At 49.4% G+C, this 20,110-nt stretch overlaps 1 protein-coding gene across 1 annotated transcript; it reads right to left on the minus strand.

The window, feature by feature from the left end:
* Positions 1–14,999: 14,999 nt before the first annotated feature.
* LOC146353906 (uncharacterized) lies at positions 15,000–16,403 on the minus strand. Its single transcript, XM_084829775.1, has one exon. The coding sequence runs from the start codon at positions 16,401–16,403 to the stop codon at positions 15,000–15,002; it is 1,404 nt and encodes a 467-aa protein (XP_084685901.1).
* Between the last annotated feature and the right edge of the window lie 3,707 nt (positions 16,404–20,110).

Here is a 20,110-nt window from a genome sequence, read left to right on the forward strand (position 1 = left end):
CCAGAAGCATTCCTCAGCTACGTACCATATCCTTCAGGGGGACTGTAACTCCGCGAAGAACAGAAAACCACCAGCTTCCAGATAAATTGGGCTCTCTACCATTAGCATCTCTCCGTTTCGGTTTATTTTCCTTCATTTAGCCCATCATTACCTCCAGACCACCTGTTCAGGACTTCTACCACTTCACTGGTATCTGTTGACAAGAAAAAATAGAGCTGAGTGCCACTGGCATACTAATGACATCTCACCCCAAGTCTCTGGAAAACCTCTCCTAGTGGTTTTACGTAGATGTTAAAAAGCATGTAGAGCAAGATGGAACCTTGCAGAACCCCACAAGGCAAGTCTCAAGGGGCAGAGCAGCGGTACCCCTAGCAACACCTTCTGAGATTGACCTGACAGGTAGCAGCAGAACTACTGCAATGGAGTGCCTCCCGCCTCTAACCTAGCTAGGCAACCCAGGAGGATAACATTGTCCATGTTATCGAGAGCTGCTGAGAGGTCCAGGAGAACCAATACGGTCCTGCTCCCCCTGCTTATCTTCCAACATAGGTCAAGGAGACAGCTTAATCCCATGCATGTTTACTCAGAATTAAATCCTATTGTGTTCAGCTGGTCTTATTCCCTAATAAATGTGTTCAGGATTACAACCCAAGGTAGTTTCCATTCCAAACCCAGCCCTGAAGCCAGACTGATAAAGATCTATCAGTTCCATCCAGAAATTCCTGGAGTGAATGGAAATCCAGAAATCCTCAGAGTGACCTCATAGCTTTATCACTCCCCCACTCCCAAGGAATGTTTTCATATAAACTTGGACTAGAAATTATTTACCTTCTATAGCAGGGGTTAGCAACCTGGTACCCTCCAGATGTTTTGGGCTACAACTCCCATAATCCCTTACCATTAGCCATGTTGGCTGGAACTGATGGAAGTTGTAATCCAAAATATCCGGTGGACACTTGATTGCTTACTCCTGCTCTAGAGCTTCCTGGTCAATGACATCAGAGTAAAGTAATAACAAAGGTCAGGTGGGGTGGGCATAATCCTCCAGTGCTTAGTAACTTTAGGACTTTAGTGGGACACTGGATGGATACCTAATAGAGATATCTCAAGTAAACATCCACTGGTTTGAGGAATGTGCTGCTGTAAGCCTCAAATCCTAGTTGCAATAAAAATAGCATTTTTAAAAATTGGGCAGCCTTTTAGTGACAAGAGATAGACTAGGGTCGTTTTTGGATATCTGTTGAGAATTCGTAGTACATGTTTTCCCCTATAACCAGATGAGGACCACCATAAATAATGTGACTCCACCTTACTCAGCTGAAGCCTGCTGATGAGTGGGAGAAATTCATGTTGACTTAACAATGCAACCCTATGGCTGTTTACTCAGAAGAAAGCTCACTTACCCCCAGATAAGTATGCATAGGATTGCAGTCTGAGTGACCTTGGCTATGTTTGTTATTGCTGCTGCATCTGATTATGATTTAAATGCTGTGAACTGCTTTGAACTTACAGGCTATACATTTAAATAACTGTGTTTTTAAAAGTTGGGTTCCTGCTTCCTTGACTGTATTTCCTATGCATACTTCTGAAATATCCTTCATTGTGCAAGATGCTTAGCAAAATCTCCCCAGCTTTCCAGAGGCTGAGAGACTAGGAGGTGTGAGAAAACCTAATACACATAACAAAGAAAGCAAGCCAGATACCTTTAAAACATGAAAAGATCAAAAGAATGCAAGATGGATGTTATTCACAGTAAGTTACATTTCAGTTTAAGATATGTTCCTAATATAAATGTAAACCTATGTAAATGGCAATTGACACACGAAATACTTTTAATGTCATCTGCCATTAATGCCATTAACATTAGAAAAGTGGAATTGTAATTGTTGGGGTGTCTGCTCCACCTGGAATGAGGTGTTGCTGAGAGTGATCTAGTTACTCAGTCCCTTGTCTGCAGAAAGAGGTGGGAAAGAGCTTCTGGTAAAGGCTACAGCTCTTGTCCAAAGTTCTTTATCTGCGCCTCATAGCCAGGGGTGGGCAGACTTTTGGCTTGCAGGATCTACTTCATTTTCTACTAGAACCCTCAATCCACCAACCACAGCCAGGTGCTCATGTTTAGACAGAAAAATGTCCTACAACTCCCTAGCGTTGTACATTCCTAGCGGAATGCTGGGCATTGTAGGAATTTTTTCCTGTCTAAATATGCATATATGTGCAAACACTCTCTTCCAACAACCTAAGAGACGACTTTATACATGGACTTCACCAGACGGTCGACACCGAAATCAGATTGACTACATCCTTTGTAGCCAAAGGTGGCGGACATCTATGCAGTCGGTAAAAACAAGACCTGGAGCTGATTGTAGTTCAGATCACAAACTTCTTATTGCACAATTTAGAATCAGACTAAAGAGAATAGGGAAGACCACAGATCAGTTAGATACGAGCTCACGAATATTCCTAATGAATATGCAGTGGAGGTGAAGAATAGATTTAAGGGACTAGATTTAGTAGATAGGGTCCCGGAACAACTATGGACAGAAGTTTGCAACATTGTTCAGGAGGCGGCAACAAAAAACATCCCAAAGAAAAAGAAAACCAAGAAGGCAAGATGGCTGTCTGCTGAGACGCTGGAAGCAGCCCAAGAAAGAAGGAAAGCAAAAGGCAACAGTGATAGGGGGAGGTATGCCCAATTAAATGCAAAATTCCAGAGGTTAGCCAGAAGAGATAAGGAATTATTTTTAAACAAGCAATGCGCAGAAGCGGAAGAAGATAATAGAATAGGAAGGACAAGAGACCTCTTCCAGAAAATTAGAAACATCGGAGGTAAATTCCAGGCAAAAATGGGTATGATCAAAAACAAAGATGGCCTAACAGAAGCAGAAGAGAGCAAGAAAAGGTGGCAAGAATATATGGAAGATCTGTATAGGAAGGATAATAATATCGGGGATAGATTTGACGGTGTGGTCAGTGAGCTAGAGCCAGACATCCTGAAGAGTGAGGTTGAATGGGCCTTAAGAAGCAGTGCTAATAACAAGGCAGCAGGAGACGACGGTATCCTAGCTGAACTGTTTAAAATCTTGCAAGATGATGCTGTCAAGGTGATGCATGCCATATGCCAGCAAATTTGGAAAACACAAGAATGGCCACCAGATTGGAAAAAATCAACTTATATCCCCATACCAAAAAAGAGAAGCACCAAAGAATGCTCAAACTATCGAACAGTGGCACTTATTTCACATGCCAGTAAGGTAATGCTCAAGGCAGACTCCAGCAATTCATGTAATCAGAATTGCCAGATGTACAAGCTGGGTTTAGAAAAGGCAGAGGAACTACAGACCAAACCACCAATATCTGCTGGATAATGGAGAAAGCCAGGGAGTTTCAGAAAAACATCTATTTCTGTTTTATTGACTATTCTAAAGCCTTTGACTGTGTGGATCATAACAAATTGTGGCAAGTTCTTGGTGGGATGGGGATACCAAGTCATCTTGTCTGCCTCCTGAGGAATCTGTATAACGACCAAGTAGCAACGGTAAGAACAGACCACGGAACAACGGACTGGTTTAAGATTGGGAAAGGAGTACGGCAGGGTTGTATACTCTCACCCTACCTATTCAACCTGTATGCAGAACACATCATGCGACATGCTGGGCTTGATGAAGTCAAGGCTGGAGTTAAAATTGCTGGAAGAAACACTAACAATCTCAGATATGCAGATGATACCGCTTTGATGGCTGAAAGCGAGGAGGAGCTGAGGAACCTTATGACGAAGGTGAAAGAAGAAAGTGCAAAACCTGGGTTGCAGTTAAACCTCAAAAAAACCAAGATTATGGCAACCAGCTTGATTGAAAACTGGCAAATAGTGGGAGAAAACATGGAGGCAGTGACAGACTTTGTCTTTCTAGGCGCAAAGATTACTGCAGATGCTGACTGCAGCCAGGAAATCAGAAGACGTTTACTTCTTGGGAGCACAGCAATGACAAATCTTGATAAAATAGTGAAGAGCAGAGACATCACACTAACAACAAAGGTCCGCATAGTTCGAGCAATGGTATTCCCCATAGTAACCTATGGCTGTGAGAGCTGGACCATAAGGAAGGCTGAGTGAAGGAAGATAGATGCTTTTGAACTGTGGTGCTGGAGGAAAATTCTGAGAGTGCCTTGGACTGCAAGAAGATCAAACCAGTCCATACTCCAGGAAATAAAGCCAGACTGCTCACTTGAGGGAATGATATTACAGGCAAAACTGAAGTACCTTGGCCACATAATGAGAAGACAGAATACCCTTGAGAAGATGCTGATGCTAGGGAAAGTGGAAGGCAAAAGGAAGAGGGGCCGACCAAGGGCAAGATGGATGGATGATATTCTGGAGGTGACGGACTCGAGCTTGGGGGAGCTGGGGGTGGCGATGGCCGACAGGAAGCTCTGGCGTGGGCTGGTCCATGAAGTCACGAAGAGTCGGAAGCGACTGACCAAATAAACAACAAACAAATATGCATAAGATTCTGCCTTTAGGCAGTAGATAGATTCTAATGATTAAGGAAAAGGAATTTGTTATCAGTACCAGAACCAACCTCACAACTTCTTTGACACAAAAATCCACTCCTGGTTTTCCCCCAAGCATTTTTTTCCCAGCAACCTGATTTAGGAGGAAAAAAGCTTTTTAGGGTGCCATCCTATGCATGTTTGTACAGAAGAAAGGCCTACAACTCCCAGCATTCCCCAGCCAGATATGCTGGCTGGGGAATGCTGGGAGTAGTAGGACTTTCTTCTGTCTAAACATGGATAGGATTGCACCCTAAAGGACTCTTTTCTTTCTAAACATGGATAGGATTGCGCCATTAGTTGTTGCTATTGTTATACAATGGGGGGTCAAAAACCCTGGCCAATCTTCTGCAATCACCCAGAGATGTACCAGTAGATCTGGATCTACCTTTGCTGGCCTCTGCCTTATACAGTGCCCTTGAACCTACTATCAGAGATTCTTCTCAGCCTTTTCTCCCTGCTTGCCCCATGTTTGGCATGGACGTGATCTTGTTTGCCTCTGCCTTCTTGTTACTTACCTCCAACCTGGAGCCCAATCCTCTCCACACCTAATGCTCCAAAGTCTATTTACATGTCAGCAAATTTTCCTGACATCCATCAGAACATTGGAAAATTTTGGAATATTGCCTTTTTAATGAATGGAAAAACAATCTGCAGGAAAGGTTTTTTTGTTTGTTTTTAAGGAACCCCGATAAAAATAATGGGTTTATGTTTTTCCTGTTTTTTTTAAAGAAGAATGTATTTATATTTATTTTATTATAATAAAAATAGAACATAACCAAGTTTGAGCATTTTCTTACCTTATTTTAGGAATAAATTACTGGAGGATTTTTAAAAAAAAAATATTGTATTTCGAAACACATTGGGAATAAAGGGGCCCTTTCTTCCTGTGTTGATTTTTTTTACCCCTGTTTTATGCAGTATGGGATTGTTTTGCAAATTCAGCAAATAAATTTTACCAAAACCTGAAAAGTTTCTATTAAGCATGTGTATATATAAACACACACACACACACAAACTGATAGCACGATGCATGTTTTATCACTTTTTAAAAAGCAATGTGATTGGTAGAACTGAAATGGTTCTCTGAAATGGTAATCACATGTGTATGTGATTACCTGTCTATTTCTAGATTCTAGAGAGAGAGTTGTACACATACAAAACAGAACAAACAAACCCTATAGCTGGGCTTAAATGAATCCTACAATACTACTGCTGGGTTTCCCTTGTATCACAGTTGGGAGAAATACAAGTATTTCTAGGGCATCAGTTCCAGGTGCTAAAATGATTTGTTCTGGCAAATTGTTTAAATGTGATTTATTTATGTGATATAGGGTTCACTAATAAAACACAGTATTTTGGTCTTTCCTTATTGGGAGGCAGTTGTTTGACATGAGTATCTTCTGCTAGCAATTTGCCCCCTGAATTATGGGTATTTGTCCTCTTCTATTCATTGGCCAAACTCTCCTCATGGAGCCAAGAGCTCTTTGATATGCTGGGGTACCAGATTCAATATCAAGTGACAACAGGCATGTAAGAATTCTAAGGAACAGTGTGTCAACTTCAGGTGTGCCAGTAATCTAGAGATGCGGTGGAAACACAGGAGAAAGTTACCCACATTGCCTTCCCTCTAGAACATGAATGGGCAACATGTGACACGTGGGCCGCATGTGCCCCCCCAGCCTTTTTTGCCGACCCCCCAGATTTGCCCTTAACATTGGATGGTGCAAAGGGGAACCAATTTCCCCTTATTTTCAGTAGAACAAGCTGTGGTTTGCTGCTGAAATTCAGCGGCACAGCAACCAAAAAGGGCCCTTTATTGCTGCCATGCCGCTGAATTTCAGTGGTGCAGCAATGGCCAGGTTGCAGCCCCTGGTGGGTTCCAGTGGTGGTGGAATTGGCCCCCAAAGTTGCCCACCCCTGCCCTAGAATGTAACATTGGAAAACTGCCATGATTTTGTGGGTACCCAAAACAATATCCATGAACCACTTTCTAGGCAGGGCCTCTGATTTACTTTTTTTGCTGCTACTTTGGTGTGCAGGTGTGAAATGTAATTAGTCTGGCTTAATCTTCTGTTAATTTAGAGTCTGCCTTAAGCTTTGCCTTTGTTGATTGTTAATATATGTTATTAGCCCTTTAAAAAAACACATCAAGTGGAACTCTGGGAAAAGGGGAAAAAATGCAGACTCCAGGGCAGTTATTATAATATTTCCTCTTTGCCTCTGGGTTCCAGGAATGGAGTACTTACTCAGGCGTCCATGCCCTGTTATGTTCTGCTCTCAAGTCAGTACTCAGCAGAGACAGGTAGATTGATATATAGCTTCCTTTTTATTACGAGCAACCCATGAAAACATAACTATCTCACAGCGATGCAGAGCAGCCCATACAGCCATTCACTCATTCCAATTTCCACACAGATATGGCACAAACTACTCACATCCAGTGAGACTAAAACACACCAGGCAAGTTTCAGAGGGGAAACCTGACTGTTCCATTACAGGCCCCTTAAAGGCACATTCAATATCCCATAGTTGCGTTGGACTTCAGAATGAGTGTGGTAGTCTTAGAGACTTCTGCTGAGTTTGAGAATTGTTTTCAACAATACAAGTTTGATTTTCTGTATGTCCCTGGTCTTGGCTTATAACCTCACAGCCCTGGCTGTGGCCCACACTATATCCCACTGCCATAGCATTGCAAGCAGATTGATAAGAACATAAGAGCCCTGCTGGAACAGACGAAGAGACCATCTCTTCCGCATTCTGTTCACACAGTCACCAACCAGGTGCTTGTGGGAAGCCCACATGCAGGACATGAGCGTAGTATCAATTAGATTTCTATATAGCCCAATAGCCAAAGCTCTGAGTGATGTTCCCAGCAACTGGTGTACAGAGACATACTGCCTCTGATACTGGAGGTAGCATATAGCCACCAGGATTAGTAGCCATTGATAGCCTTCTCTTCCATGAATTTGTCCAATCCCCTTTCAAAGCCATCCAAATTGGTAGCCATCACTATATCCTGTGGCAGCAAATTCCATAGTTTAACTATGCGCTGTGTGAAGAAGTGCTTGCTTTTATCTGTCCTGAATCTCCCACCAATCAACCTCATGGGATGACCCTGGGTTGTAGAGTTATGGGAAAGGGAGAAAAATGTCTCCCTGTCCACTTTCTCAACATCATGTATAATTTTGCACACTTCTATCATGTCTTCCTTACTCGCCTTTTAGCTAAGCTAAACAGATGTTGTAACCTTTCTTCATAGGGGATTTGCTCTAGCCCCTTTATCACTTTGGTTGGCCTTTCCTCCACATTTTCCAATTCTAAAATATCCTTTAAATGCAGTAACCAGAACTGTACGCAGTATTCCAAGTGTAGATGAATAATATATTTTTATTTTAAATTCCATTCCTAATTATGCCTAACATCGAAGTTGCCTTTTTCACAGCAGCTGCACACTGGGTCAACATTTTTGATTTCACCCAGCTAGCATCACCTTTTGTGATGGAGTATTGGCTGGCCTTCAACTGATGGATCAGGACCCACAACTGTGGCATGACCCAACCTAATGTGGATTGTGCTAGCACCACCACTTTGTTTATTTTGTAAGTGTAGGAAAGGAGAAAATGAGACAGAGGCTGGATCTACACTTACCGCCTTGTCTTGCTTCCAATTTGGTCTCACCGCCCGCCTTTCACACTACACAGTACCCGCCTCGTATTGGACCTGGAGTTTCCAGGATCCGCACCCCCGCTTTCAACACCCTGTTATCCCAGGATTTCCCCCTAATGTGCTCCGATTTTCCGCCTTCGCCACCGTATATGGTCGTTGTCCCCTCCCATGTACGGCCATATACAGCGCTGTTTGTATTTCCCTGCTAGCCAATCAGAGCGCACCACTCCCCCAGGTTGTGTTCCGGCCATCGATCACATCTCTCCTCAAGCAATCAGCGTCCGTGAGCAAACAGGTAGCCCCCCAGTGCCCCCGCCCTTGCCTTTTTTTAAAAAAAAAAACAGGATAACTTCTTCAAAGATTCGAAGAATCGCGGTTTGGGGCATGTGGATATCGCTGCAGCCTGCCCATCTGCCCAGATCTTACGGTAAGTGCTTAAAGAACACTCTCCACCTTTCGTGTCCACCACTCCCCCAGGTATTCTCCCGGTATTGCTCGCATCCATTCCTGAGCGGCCGGTGGCCATGAGCCAACACATGTCCCCCCCTGCGCCCCCGCCCTAGGCTTTTTTTTTTTTAAAAAAAGGGGACCATCTTCGAATCTTCGAAGAATCGAAGTTTGGGGCTTGGTGGTATCGGTGCAGCCTCCCCGTCTCGCTGGATCATGCGGTGGGTGCGTAAAAACCGCCCCCCACCTTTCGTCCACGCGTTGCATTCCGCACTGTGTATTCCCCCCCACACTCTGTTCTTCCACCCGTGGCGCCATCAGTCGGCACCCACCGTGCCCCCCCTTGTCTGGGCACCACTCTCCTCCTCGCCGCCCCCACCAGACATGTATCACAGCACTTTGAGCTGCTCCCTCCGCGGCAGCACGGGAAATTTTTCTTTGGGAGGCTTCCACGCTGCTTTCGTCGCTGCGAATTCTGTCCCTTCTCCAGGAGCACTCCCATGTACTGCACGAGGTGGCCACGTCCCCCCACCAATGCCTTCCCCAGAGTTTTTGTGGTGTTATTCCCTTCCACACTAGGGGTGTCTTTCCCCCCCTCCCCGAGAGAGTTGAGGCACGCCCGTGGTTGTGAAAACAATGCGTCCTGAGACTGCTGGACTGGCATTACGGGGATTGTGTGCTGGGTGGCTGATCGGCCTTCCCGGCACACATGACGTGTATGGGCGCACGGTCCCGTGGGATGGCATTTGCCCTGGAGCATGAGTCGGGGTGGTTTTCCCCGCTTCTCTTCCCCCAGAAAAGGCTGCAAAGCCCGCCTGCTCCCCTTTCCTTTTTTCCCTGCTTCGGCGATGTGCTCTGTCCCGCTTTCGCGGGCAAACACGAGAGCATCCACTCGGTTATGTGGTGGGCGCCCCCTGCATGGAAGGTGCTCCAAATCATGGCCATGACATGTGGCTACCCTGTGATGCCCACCATGGACTGTGACTGCTAGGTGGGCCAGCCCCCGCCCTGCAATTTACTTCTATGTGTTCCTTTCTTAGGATCTTACTGTGAGGGCCCCTGGGTGACCCTCGACAGCAGGGAGATCCCACTGCCACTGCTGGAAATCCCAACCAGTACAGTTCTTGGAAAGATGTACTGCATCGGGCCACCCTTCCTTCCCCCATCCGTGTCAACAGAGGATGGCTTCCACAGCAAGGGAAGAGGGGTGTCGTGGAGGTGTGTGGAGATAGTGGACTTGCTGGACATCTGTGGGGAGCAGAAGATCCCGGAGCAGCTTCATAGCAGCCACAGGAACCTGGACTTCTTCAAGCAGATCTCCAGGCAGATGACTGAGTGGGGCCACACCCGTAGCGCTGTTGAGTGCAGAGGGAAGACAAAGTCAATATGCTAGGAGTACAGGAGGGTGGTTAACCATAACTCCCGTTCAGAGAACAACGCAGCCACCTGTCCATATTACGTGGAGCTCCACAGCATTCTCCGGGGTGATGCCACCATTCGCCCCAAGCGTGTGGTTGGGAGTCTGCAGATTGCTCGTGGTGCAGCATGCACGGAGACCCCAGAGACGGACTCCCTGGAAGGGGAAACATTGGAGATGCCAGAGGGATCACAGGAAGAGGAGGATCGGCTTCCCTTGGAGGAGCATGACGTGGGTAGGTGCTGTGGCCCAGGTTGGTGTCTGGGGGTGGTGTGCATGGAGCATTGGCTGTCCTCCGGGGGCATGGCCACATTCTCTGCCCTGCATGGTCCCAGTGTAGCCCCACACATGTAGCCACTCCACTTACAACCACAGGCTGCCCCATTGGCCAACCGGGCCCAGGCCCACCCACATACTCAACAATACTCCCTGGTTGCAGGTTGGGGAGATGTTGTGGGGCATGTGTGGAACGGACTGGGCACAAGAAGGATGGGGGTATTGGGTTACTTAAAGAAGGACATACCCAAGGATACAGTGGACAACTGGAGACACACTTTTCACAGGTCTTCTCAGCCAGGAGCAGGAAGGAGAAGGACCCTCCCATGAAGAGTTTGCCGGGGAACCTGGGTGGAGTGGTGAGTTGGGGGGCGAACCAAAGCCTTTCTGTGCATTGGCCAGTCAGTGTGGGGGAATGGGGAGTGTCCACGCTGTGCTGCCCTGGCTCCTTGAGCGGCTCCCGCAGAGTGATCAGGGGGCCTGCCCACCGTGGCAAACGGTGCTACGTCAAAGCTCCCAAACGGTGCTACGTTGGCAGCTCCCAAACTCGCTTTAATGACCACCTCGGGTTGCTCTGCTGTCCCCATCTGGATGCCTAAAAGCCCCACCTCGCAGCCACACCGCCCAGGGGGGGAAATTCCTGGGTGGATCCTGGTTGAGGGGCGGCCAGCGTGTTTCAAGAAGGTGGGTTTTCCTTTTGCTTGGCTGAGATCCGCCTTGCTTTTCCAAGTGCAGGGCAGAGCGCACGTGCTCAAAGGGGGAGCGGGAGTGCTACAGATGAGCTTGAGGACACAGGTAGGCAAGTGGAGTAGCGTGCTCCTGCGTGTTTGGTCCCCATGAGGGAGATCTGAGAGCATGCATGCAACGTGTGCGCCACCTGGATACCCTCAGACGGGCCCTCCAGGGCAACTCCCCCACCAGCCAACAAGCCCGTTATCCTATAGGGCTGAGCCCTGGCCAAGGTCTACTGCTGGTGGTCACAAATCAGCGTCGGCCAGCCCTCCACATCCAGCCCTCCCCGACATGCCCTCAGGGACAACGCCGGGGCTGATTGTGGTGTCCCCTCCCCACCGTGCAGGGAGGGAAGTTCGCGGTTACCGTGGCATTGTTTAGGGTCTATACCTGCCCGGGGCCCTAAGCGTGGGTATTATCCCACCCTGGTCTCCGCCCAGAAATTACATTTCTGAAAAAATCAACACCTCCCACATTCCCGGGCTTTACCTGGGGCGGTGATGGCCATTAGTGGGAGAAAACCATGGTTCCCGGCGATAGGCATTTCACACGTGGGCCCCGTGCGCGGCTATTGCTCTATGCCGGCCACCAGAGGCTCTACCGCACTGCATGCTTAAACCCTGTCAACTCTCTCTAACAGAGCATTTAGTGACGAACAGGCTTTCTCCAGGCAATGCTGGCAAAGATGCCTGATCAACGCTCAGGGTGGGAAGCTTCTCCCCCGAGGGGGGGAGAGGTTGTGCGGTGTAGGCATACCCAGGAACATCAGGGGCCAGCCCCCCGATTGCACACTCGGGGACACCACGACTCCCAGGAACGTGAGAGGAGCCCAATGAGGCCAGGCTAGCCACCTTGGGGAGCCCCTCCCGGGTTCAAGAGGGCGCTCCTTCCCCCCGGACATTTATTTATTTATTTATTTATTTATTTATTTATTTTTATTTCATTTCTATACCACCCAATAGCCGAAGCTCTCTGGGCGGTTCACAAAAATTAAATCCAAACAGCACACAATAAAACAATTTAAAATATACAGAACATTCAAACCACAATATAACAATACAACCACAATAAAACTTAGCAGCATAATAAAACTTAGCATCCACGCCAAGGCGTGTTGTGAGTGCTCGGATGAGGCCCGCACAGTTGCACAAGCGCCCAAGGCAATTCTCCCCATGAGGGACTCCCCATGAAAGTTCCCTGCTTCCCCCCTCTGTTCAAGGCACCCCCCAAGTTCCACATGTGACCACCACAGTGGGTGAGCCATGGTACAGTCTCCAAACGTCGTTTCCCCCATGCTATGTTTTGCCCCTATGTTGTTATCATATTCTCTTTGCGGTTCAGGGGGTGCCATGACAGAACCTGTCTTGAGCTGGCTAGAGTCGCTTCCTGTATGGCGGGATTGGCTGTGCGCCAGAAAGAGGGCCCAGCAAGACTCGAGCACCCAAAGAGAAGTGCCCCACACCGCTGTGCAGGCCCATGCTCAAGTATCTATCTCCCCTGTGTATTCGCCGTCATAGCAAAGCTCTTTAGAAACCAAACAAGTCTCTCCCACAAGTTGTGTTACTTATGAGAGCAGTGTGGCAACACAAAGGCGGCTTTATGTTAAAAATTTATTTAAGTGCTTGCTTATTTTATAAGTGCTATTTACAAAGTGCCCCCCCCCCCGGTGCAATAGACCCCAGCTTAATGCTTCCCCCCCGCTCCCCGAGACTGTGCCCAACAGGTCTTCTTTTTTTCCTGGGCCTCCCTCTCAAGCCACGACAACCGCTTCTCCATCTTCCCCACTGAAAAAAAGGGAAAGATGTCAATCAGGGCCCCCATGAATGACAGCCTGCGTGTTGCCCACACACGGAAGCCGCCAGCCTTAGATACTCAGTGGTCTTCTTCACAGAGCCCTCCAAGTGGATGACAGCTCTGAGGACAGCAGTGCTCGTCCCCGCCTGCCCCGAAGATGATCCACTGGGCCTTGCAACAGCGGACCCCGCCGAGCCTTGGGCAGGCTGCCCCGATGTCCCCAGCGCGGCCACATCTGCATTGGTGGAAGGGGAAGTTGTGTCAGCGCGACCCCAGCAATGGGACGCCTGTGTGGGGGGGTGATCACATGCCGGTGGGCCACTCTGGGAGAAATTGAGCGTGTGAGCGGAGCAGGGAGAGAGCGTAGGGTTGCCCACGGGGAGAAGTGCTTGCCCTGCAGCAGGCCAAGAACCCGCTCGCCTTTTCTGCTCATTCCCTCGCTGTGTGACAACGGGCTGCTCCTGAACAGCTGGCTGTTCCCCCACTGTCATGGCCCATCAGGGGCCATGTGCTGCTACAGGAGCGGTGTCTCCAGGACAAGGACATGCCGGTAAGGGCCTCCACCGCGCTCTTTCTAGGCTCACCTGCGGTCCTCCTCCTGGGTGTGACCTGTCCCACAGTGGCTGCCGCAGGGGCGGGTTGGCTGCCAGCCCCAGGTCCACCTCCACCGCCGGAGGAGGATGGCACTGCCCGCCCCCTGGAGCTCCTGATGGCGTTACTTGCTGCCCAGCCAGCGATCTCTGCAGTGCTGGAAAAGAGAGGTTTGCGCTAAGGACAAGGGTGGCCCAAAGGGTTGGGGGGGGGTGCCCCAACCAAGCTCACGTGCAAGCCTGGTGGCATTCCAACCCGCCACACGACAATCTCCCCACCAGTCAGCCCACAGGCACATGCATGGGGAAATGTGTGCGTGTGCAAGGGCGTTGGCGCACCACCATGCTTGAGTGAGCATGCAGTTTCCTTGGCTTGTGCTGCCACAGCTGCCCAGAAATGTGGCACTGAGGTGAGGAGTGCTGTGCCCCTGTCCAGAGGGGCCCTTGAGAGGGGCAATCCCGGGTATTGTCCTCGCATGCTCAGGCCACACCCCACCGCCCACCCACAGCCTTCCTGGGCTGCCCCGGGCAAAGCGCCCCCCCCCCGTGGGGACAGCGCAGTTGGGGCCCTCATTCGGGCTGTTGCATATTGGGGTGTGCCGCATGTTCAGTGCGGGCAAGGGGGCGCCACTGTGGCACACGTGGGCGAGGGGGGCCTACCAGCACCACGCATGGCCAGAGTCGCCAGCGGAGCTGAACCCCAGGCATCATCACCCTGCTTGGGCCCCTCATCAGCCCTCCCCCTGAGAGGGCCACCCCCAGCCCCTCCCCAGACACCACCACGCAACACACTCCACAGGCGCAGCACCGAAGACACAGTAGTGGAGACACCCCATGGCTGACCTGCGCTGCGCCTATCGGCGGGGCTCGGCTGCCCGGCGCACACCCACAAGGTGCGCATCTCCCAGTAATGGGGAGGCTGTGCCGCAGGGGGAGGCGTCCCAGAGTGGTGCTCCAGGGCCTCAAAGAACCGGGCCTTCAGGGCCTTGAACTTAGTGCGGGCCTGCAGGGGACAGTGAGGGAACCCCGCCTGTGAGAGCCCCCTTGCTACTGCCCTGTAGACCACCTCGTTCCCCCTGGTCGAGCTCCTCATGACCATCTCGGCCTGGTGGCCCTGGAGCAGCATCTGGAGCATCAGCTCAACCTCCCTCTCCTGCCAATACGTGAGCCGCCTGGGAGCCATTTCGCTGGCAGGAGAATGACAGTGGGGCAGTTTTGACAAGACCATAGAGCGTTCCACCTCCCCTATTTCCTTGTAGCGCCACCTCTCGACGAACCTCCGATTCTTCGAAGAAGCTTTTCAGAAAGTGTGTGGGGGGGTGGCCGCTGTCTCTTGCGCATGCGAAGAAGAGAGGGGCGGGAGCCAATTACGGTTGTTCCAACAGTTTTAATCAGAGAGGAAAAGGCATGAACAAAAATGGGGAAGCAATCAGGGGCAAGCAACAAACAAGGCAGACATTGAAACAATGAGCCTACCAACCGCCCAAACACAGCTGTCCCCAGTGGGATTCCCAGGAGATGTCCCCTCACCACAATCCTCCCCTGTTCTCCCACATGAATTCACAAAGAGCCCTGCAGACCTTGTTCCCCCGCTCATTATGCACCTGGCCGTCATTCACGTAGGGAAGCCCCAGGGTGTCCAACGCCACGCGGTTACTGTCCCTGGACACCTCTGTCAAAGCAGCCCTGTTAGTCTCGCATATGTTGTGGAGAATGACACAGGCAGAAATCACCGATGGCATGTTTTCCTCCGCCACCTCCAGTCGTCCCGTGAGACATCTCCACCTTCTCTTCAGCCTGCCAAAAGCGCGCTCCATCACGTTTCTAGCTCTGCTGAGGCTCTGGTTGAAGTGAGCCTCCTCTGGTGAGAGGTGTCCCCCAAAAGGCTTCATCAGCCAACGCTGCACAGGGTAAGCTCCATCAGCCAGGATCAGTGGAGGGATAAGCACACTGCCCGCTCTCCACATCGGGTTCCCGGGCACAAACTTCCCTGCATCCATCGCTTCGCACAGTGCCGAGTTACGAAAGACGTAGGCATCGTGGTTTCGCCCACTCCACCCGATCTCGACATTGATGAATCTTCCCGCGTGGTCCGTTGTGCCTTGCAGAAGCATTGAGTAGTAGTGCTTCCGATTGATAAACTTGCTGCCCTGTCTAATCGGGGATACAATCGAGATATGCGTCCCGTCGCAAGCTGTGAACGCCCCAGGAAAGCACCTGCTGCGAGGGTTGTGTGATGCACTCCCGACACACACACATCCAAGAGGACAGCTATCACCATGAACTGGGGAGTAGCTCTCAAAAACCATGCAGACAAGAACCCATCCCCTGATGTGAACCTCACCTATACCATGCTGTAGCGAGCGCAGCTTCGATTCTTCAAAGATGCGAACCCAACCTAATAAAAACCAACAGATTAGATGGGTCTTCGATTCTTCGAAGATTTGAAGCATTGAAGATGTTCCCTCCCCCCCAAAAGCCGCGCGCCGCCCACTCCCCCGAACCACACTCACCACATCCACATCGCCAAGGGTCACCATTCTCCACAGTAGAGCATGCTCCAGAGCAAGGCACACCTCCACAAAGATCCCCACGACTGTGGATTTCCCCACCCCAAACCGCTCCACCGCACTCTTGTACAAGGCATGGTTGGCGAGCTTCCAAATGGCGATGGCCACCCTCTTCTCCACAGGGGTCGCTCTGCGCAGTGTCGAGCGTCTGACCAAGAGCAGGGCCACCTCACCAACCACCTGAAAGAAGGTGCTACGAGGCATCCTGAAGTTCTCGATCCAGAGCTCGTCGTTCCACACCTGCAGAACAAGGCTCTCCCACCAGTCCTGGCTGCTCGGGCGCACCCAATACCTCCGGAAGACCCGAGGCACGGGGAGAAGAGCCACATTGTGTGCCACGGTCAACGTGTTTCGAAGCATCCTCGAACACAAGTTCCGATGGCGATGGCGGTAGCAGCGCAGTACCCGGAGACGAGACCTCCGCCGCTCAGACGACAGCCTCTCCAGAGCGATCAGTGCCTGGAGAGCACATATCAGGGCATTTGCAGAGAGAAACAGCAGCCTGTAGAATATTGCCAGTTCTGGACCCGGAGCTCCAGCCGGATTCGGACACCAAAGAAGATAGAACGTGTCCAGAAAGAGCTAACAGGGGATCAATGGGGCGAGGTGATGCAGGCATGGTGAGGTTTCCAGTGAACGGCTGAGGAAGGACACAGGCGAGGCGAGGCGAGGCGAGTTGATGGGAGGATGGGCGGTGTATCGGTGGAGGCGGGAGGAGTTGCCACTCCTCCAATCAGGGTGGCCCTGCTTTGGAGCTGGGGAACTGCGAGGCGTCGGAGTGTGAACCAAGCTCCCGCGTTCGAGGAGGGAGTGGAGCAGAGAAAATGGGTGAGTGAGGATAATCACGTAAAAATGCGAGAGCGTTTACCCAATGGGACACCAAATTCAGTACGGTGGCGGGTGCAATGTAGACTGGGCCAGAGAGGGGGAATGAAAGAAGATAGCCAATATATAGTAAAATAGTAGTAGCAGTAATAATAACAAAACCCTGAGTCTTATGCTTAGGGCTGGGTATTATACATAGGTTCCAGAGTTTGAAACATTACTACACAGAGGACAGCACTCCTGTAACTTAATGGTTGTGTAAAATAGGGGAGGGGGCTCAACAGGTATTTTCTCATTCCCAGAGCATTTTGACATGCCAAGCTACACCTACCAATTCCCTCTTCTGTCCAACTATTAACGGTACAGTAGTTCCGTTCTCTATCACAGCTAGTCACCCCAGTCCCACAGGTGTGCCACTATAATCTGTCATCTCTGGTCAGGCAGGTTTTTGAAACAGTGCAAAACCCTACAAAAAACCAGAGGAGTAAGTGGACTGAGCATACGTACCGTGAGCAAATATCTCTCTTTCAAGCCACCTACAACTCTCTTGAAGAAGAAAAAAGATAATCTTACTCTAGCCTTAATTTCCTCCTGCCAACAGCAGGTTCCCCTACTGGCGGGAAAATAAACAGGAGAGCAGAAAGGCATTCTCCCTCAGACTCAACTTGTTCTGACAGTTCAAATTTCTGCTGTTTCTGCTTCCATTAAAGCGGAAAGGGATTGGTGGTGGGGGAGCAGGTGCTAGTGTCAGTATTTCCCTCTAGTGACATTTGGAAAGCGTAGGCTGCAGCCTACTGTATGGGATAGCGCCTTAGACTTTTAAACTTTGTTTTATCCTTACTTCTGAGTTTTCTAAATGGCTTGGAGGTGCCAACAGGAATTTGGAGTAATGAGTCTGTGCTATATAATACACATGTACGTAGACAACTATCCTAAGCACTAAGGAGGGACTATTTTTAATGCCCCCACCCAGTTTCTTAAATGAAAGATAGCAAAACTAAAGGTTGCCTGGAAAACATCCTTTTGGGTCTGGAAACCTGTCTTCTCAGTAATAGGTGTGTGTGTGTGGCTGGTTGTGGTTACCAAGTGTGAGTTCATGTATGCCTATTCCACACTCGGTGACGGCATAATCACCTGACAATGACTTGTGGAGACTGAATGCCACAAATAGAACTGTCATGATGCCTGATGTCACCTCAAATGGAATTACCTTTCCATGGGGGCAACTTTGCATGTTCAGCTGCAAGTCACCGAGTACTGTGTAATCAAGTCATGAGATAGGGAGCACCATACATTTATTTATTTTATTTTATTTATTAAATTTATTAATCGCCCATCTGACTGGTCACCCAGCCACTCTGGACGATGTACAACCCACCATAAAACAATTTAAAACAATAAAATTTTACCATAAAAAATTTTTTTTTTAAATACCCTAACCCACCCCAAATGCCTGCCTGAACAACCACGTTTTTAATGCACGACGGAAGCATTACATGCACACGTGAGACCGTTTCCAGGTGGAAAAGGCAGTTCAAAGGCACTCTTTTCTTTCACAAGCTCCAGGGTGGAACTGGGGCATCAGGGCTCAGCTCTGGTGAGCCCTGATTCAAATTGAACCCTGCAGTGGTACTCCTAGGCCAAACCTTGGGGCCAAAGTCCAGGACCCCACAGCCTACCCCCCCCCAATGACCACCCAGAGAGCAGCAGGTGATGAGGGCATCAGGGCAGGATAAGCAGACTCCATTTGATTTCTGTAGTCATGACGGTGCTATGATTTAACTAAGTTTGAAATGCAAAACTGCACATTCTCAGAGCATTTTTTAAAATTAGGATTGGCAAACAGTTTTGTTGTTGTTCTAATGTATCAGGAATATAGAAGCAGTTGTCAAGCATAGAGTGGTGGTTGTGGGGATGGAAAAGAGAAGTGTTATGTTCTCCACAACTGTAGTAATACACATGGCTGTCTAAGGGGGTCGGGGGGGGCAGAAGATCATTAAGTCCAGGGTCTAAAATTACTTAGCTGCACCACTGAAACCCTGACTCCACCACCCAGGGACAGCTCCGGGTTTGAGGGGACCCCTGGGCAAAGTGCTTACCTAGCGGCAGCAGTGGGCACAAGAGTGCTGTGATCAGCAGTGGGTGGCTTGGAGTTGCAATTTTCATTTCCCTTCCACAACGTAGCATCTCCCTGGAGCATTGTGGGGAATTAAAATGGCAACTGGAGAGTTGCTACATTGGGAGCATTGGGGGAGGGAAATTTAAATGGTGCCTCCAAGCCCCCCACCCCCACCCCCACCCCCATTCAGGAGCCTAGAGGAGATGTCAGCAGAGTTGTGAACCCTGCTGGGGCTCTAGGCCCCCAGCAGCTGACCAAGGACTTGCCAGCACCATCGCCTTATTTATGCCTATGTTAAAAAATAAATTCATCACTGCATTGCCCTATTAATTTTCCACAATTGCTAGCAAGGCAAACTAAAGAAGTACACCTCTGGTTTTTTGTTTTTCTAAAATAATGTATATAGAGGGTGGGGGAGAGTAAGGGTCATTTCTTTTTCAATAATGGGGGTGGCAGCAGAGCAAAAATTCAGCCCAGCTTCTAAGAGAACGAACTGTTCCAGTCCTGCTTGAAATTCCAGATTCTTTTTAGTTTGCTTTCAAGAGCTAAAGTGAATAAATATGCCCTAAAGTGATGCTGGGAGGTTGTAATTATTTTAATTAGAAAAGGTGGCCTAGGAGAGTTCCTGGGTCTCAGTCTATTTTATGAAAATGCAAGGGAGGGAGGAGGGGTGGGGGGAGAAGGAAGGGGAAAAAGCCCCACCAGGAGGTCTAGCACTTAATAAATGTGAACTGATTACAAATCTTCCTCCCCGACAACTGTCCTTTTGTCTTAAATGGCTTAATAGGGTTTTTGTGCATGTGCCCACGTGTGTATTTAAAAAGGCGATATAAAAGGGCATGACAGCTTAGGAAATAGAGTTGGATTTGGAATTTTAATTTGCAACACTGTTCCTGGGGAAAACAACTTGATTTGTGTTTGGCCTGGTGGAACCCAATTGCTGGAGCTTGGGATTCATGTCCAGACCGGCCCTTCCAGCCAACAATTGATTTCATTCCCACAGCTGATATTTTTCACTCTAGGCATTCATCTTGTTGGCAGGTGAATGTCCAATAGGGAGGGAGCCCTCCCTCCCTTAAACTCAAATTTTAGAGGGTTTTTTTTTTCCCCAATGGGGTGAGAC

The sequence above is a fragment of the Heloderma suspectum genome, chromosome 2, assembly GCF_057233095.1.
Source record: "Heloderma suspectum isolate Gila_16-S chromosome 2, 16-S_ref, whole genome shotgun sequence".
NCBI lineage: Eukaryota > Metazoa > Chordata > Lepidosauria > Squamata > Helodermatidae > Heloderma > Heloderma suspectum.

Bases quoted from the DNA above. Each gene is read 5' to 3' on its own strand.
- LOC146353906 (XM_084829775.1), bottom strand. From the start codon at position 16,403: ATGCTTCGAAACACGTTGACCGTGGCACACAATGTGGCTCTTCTCCCC.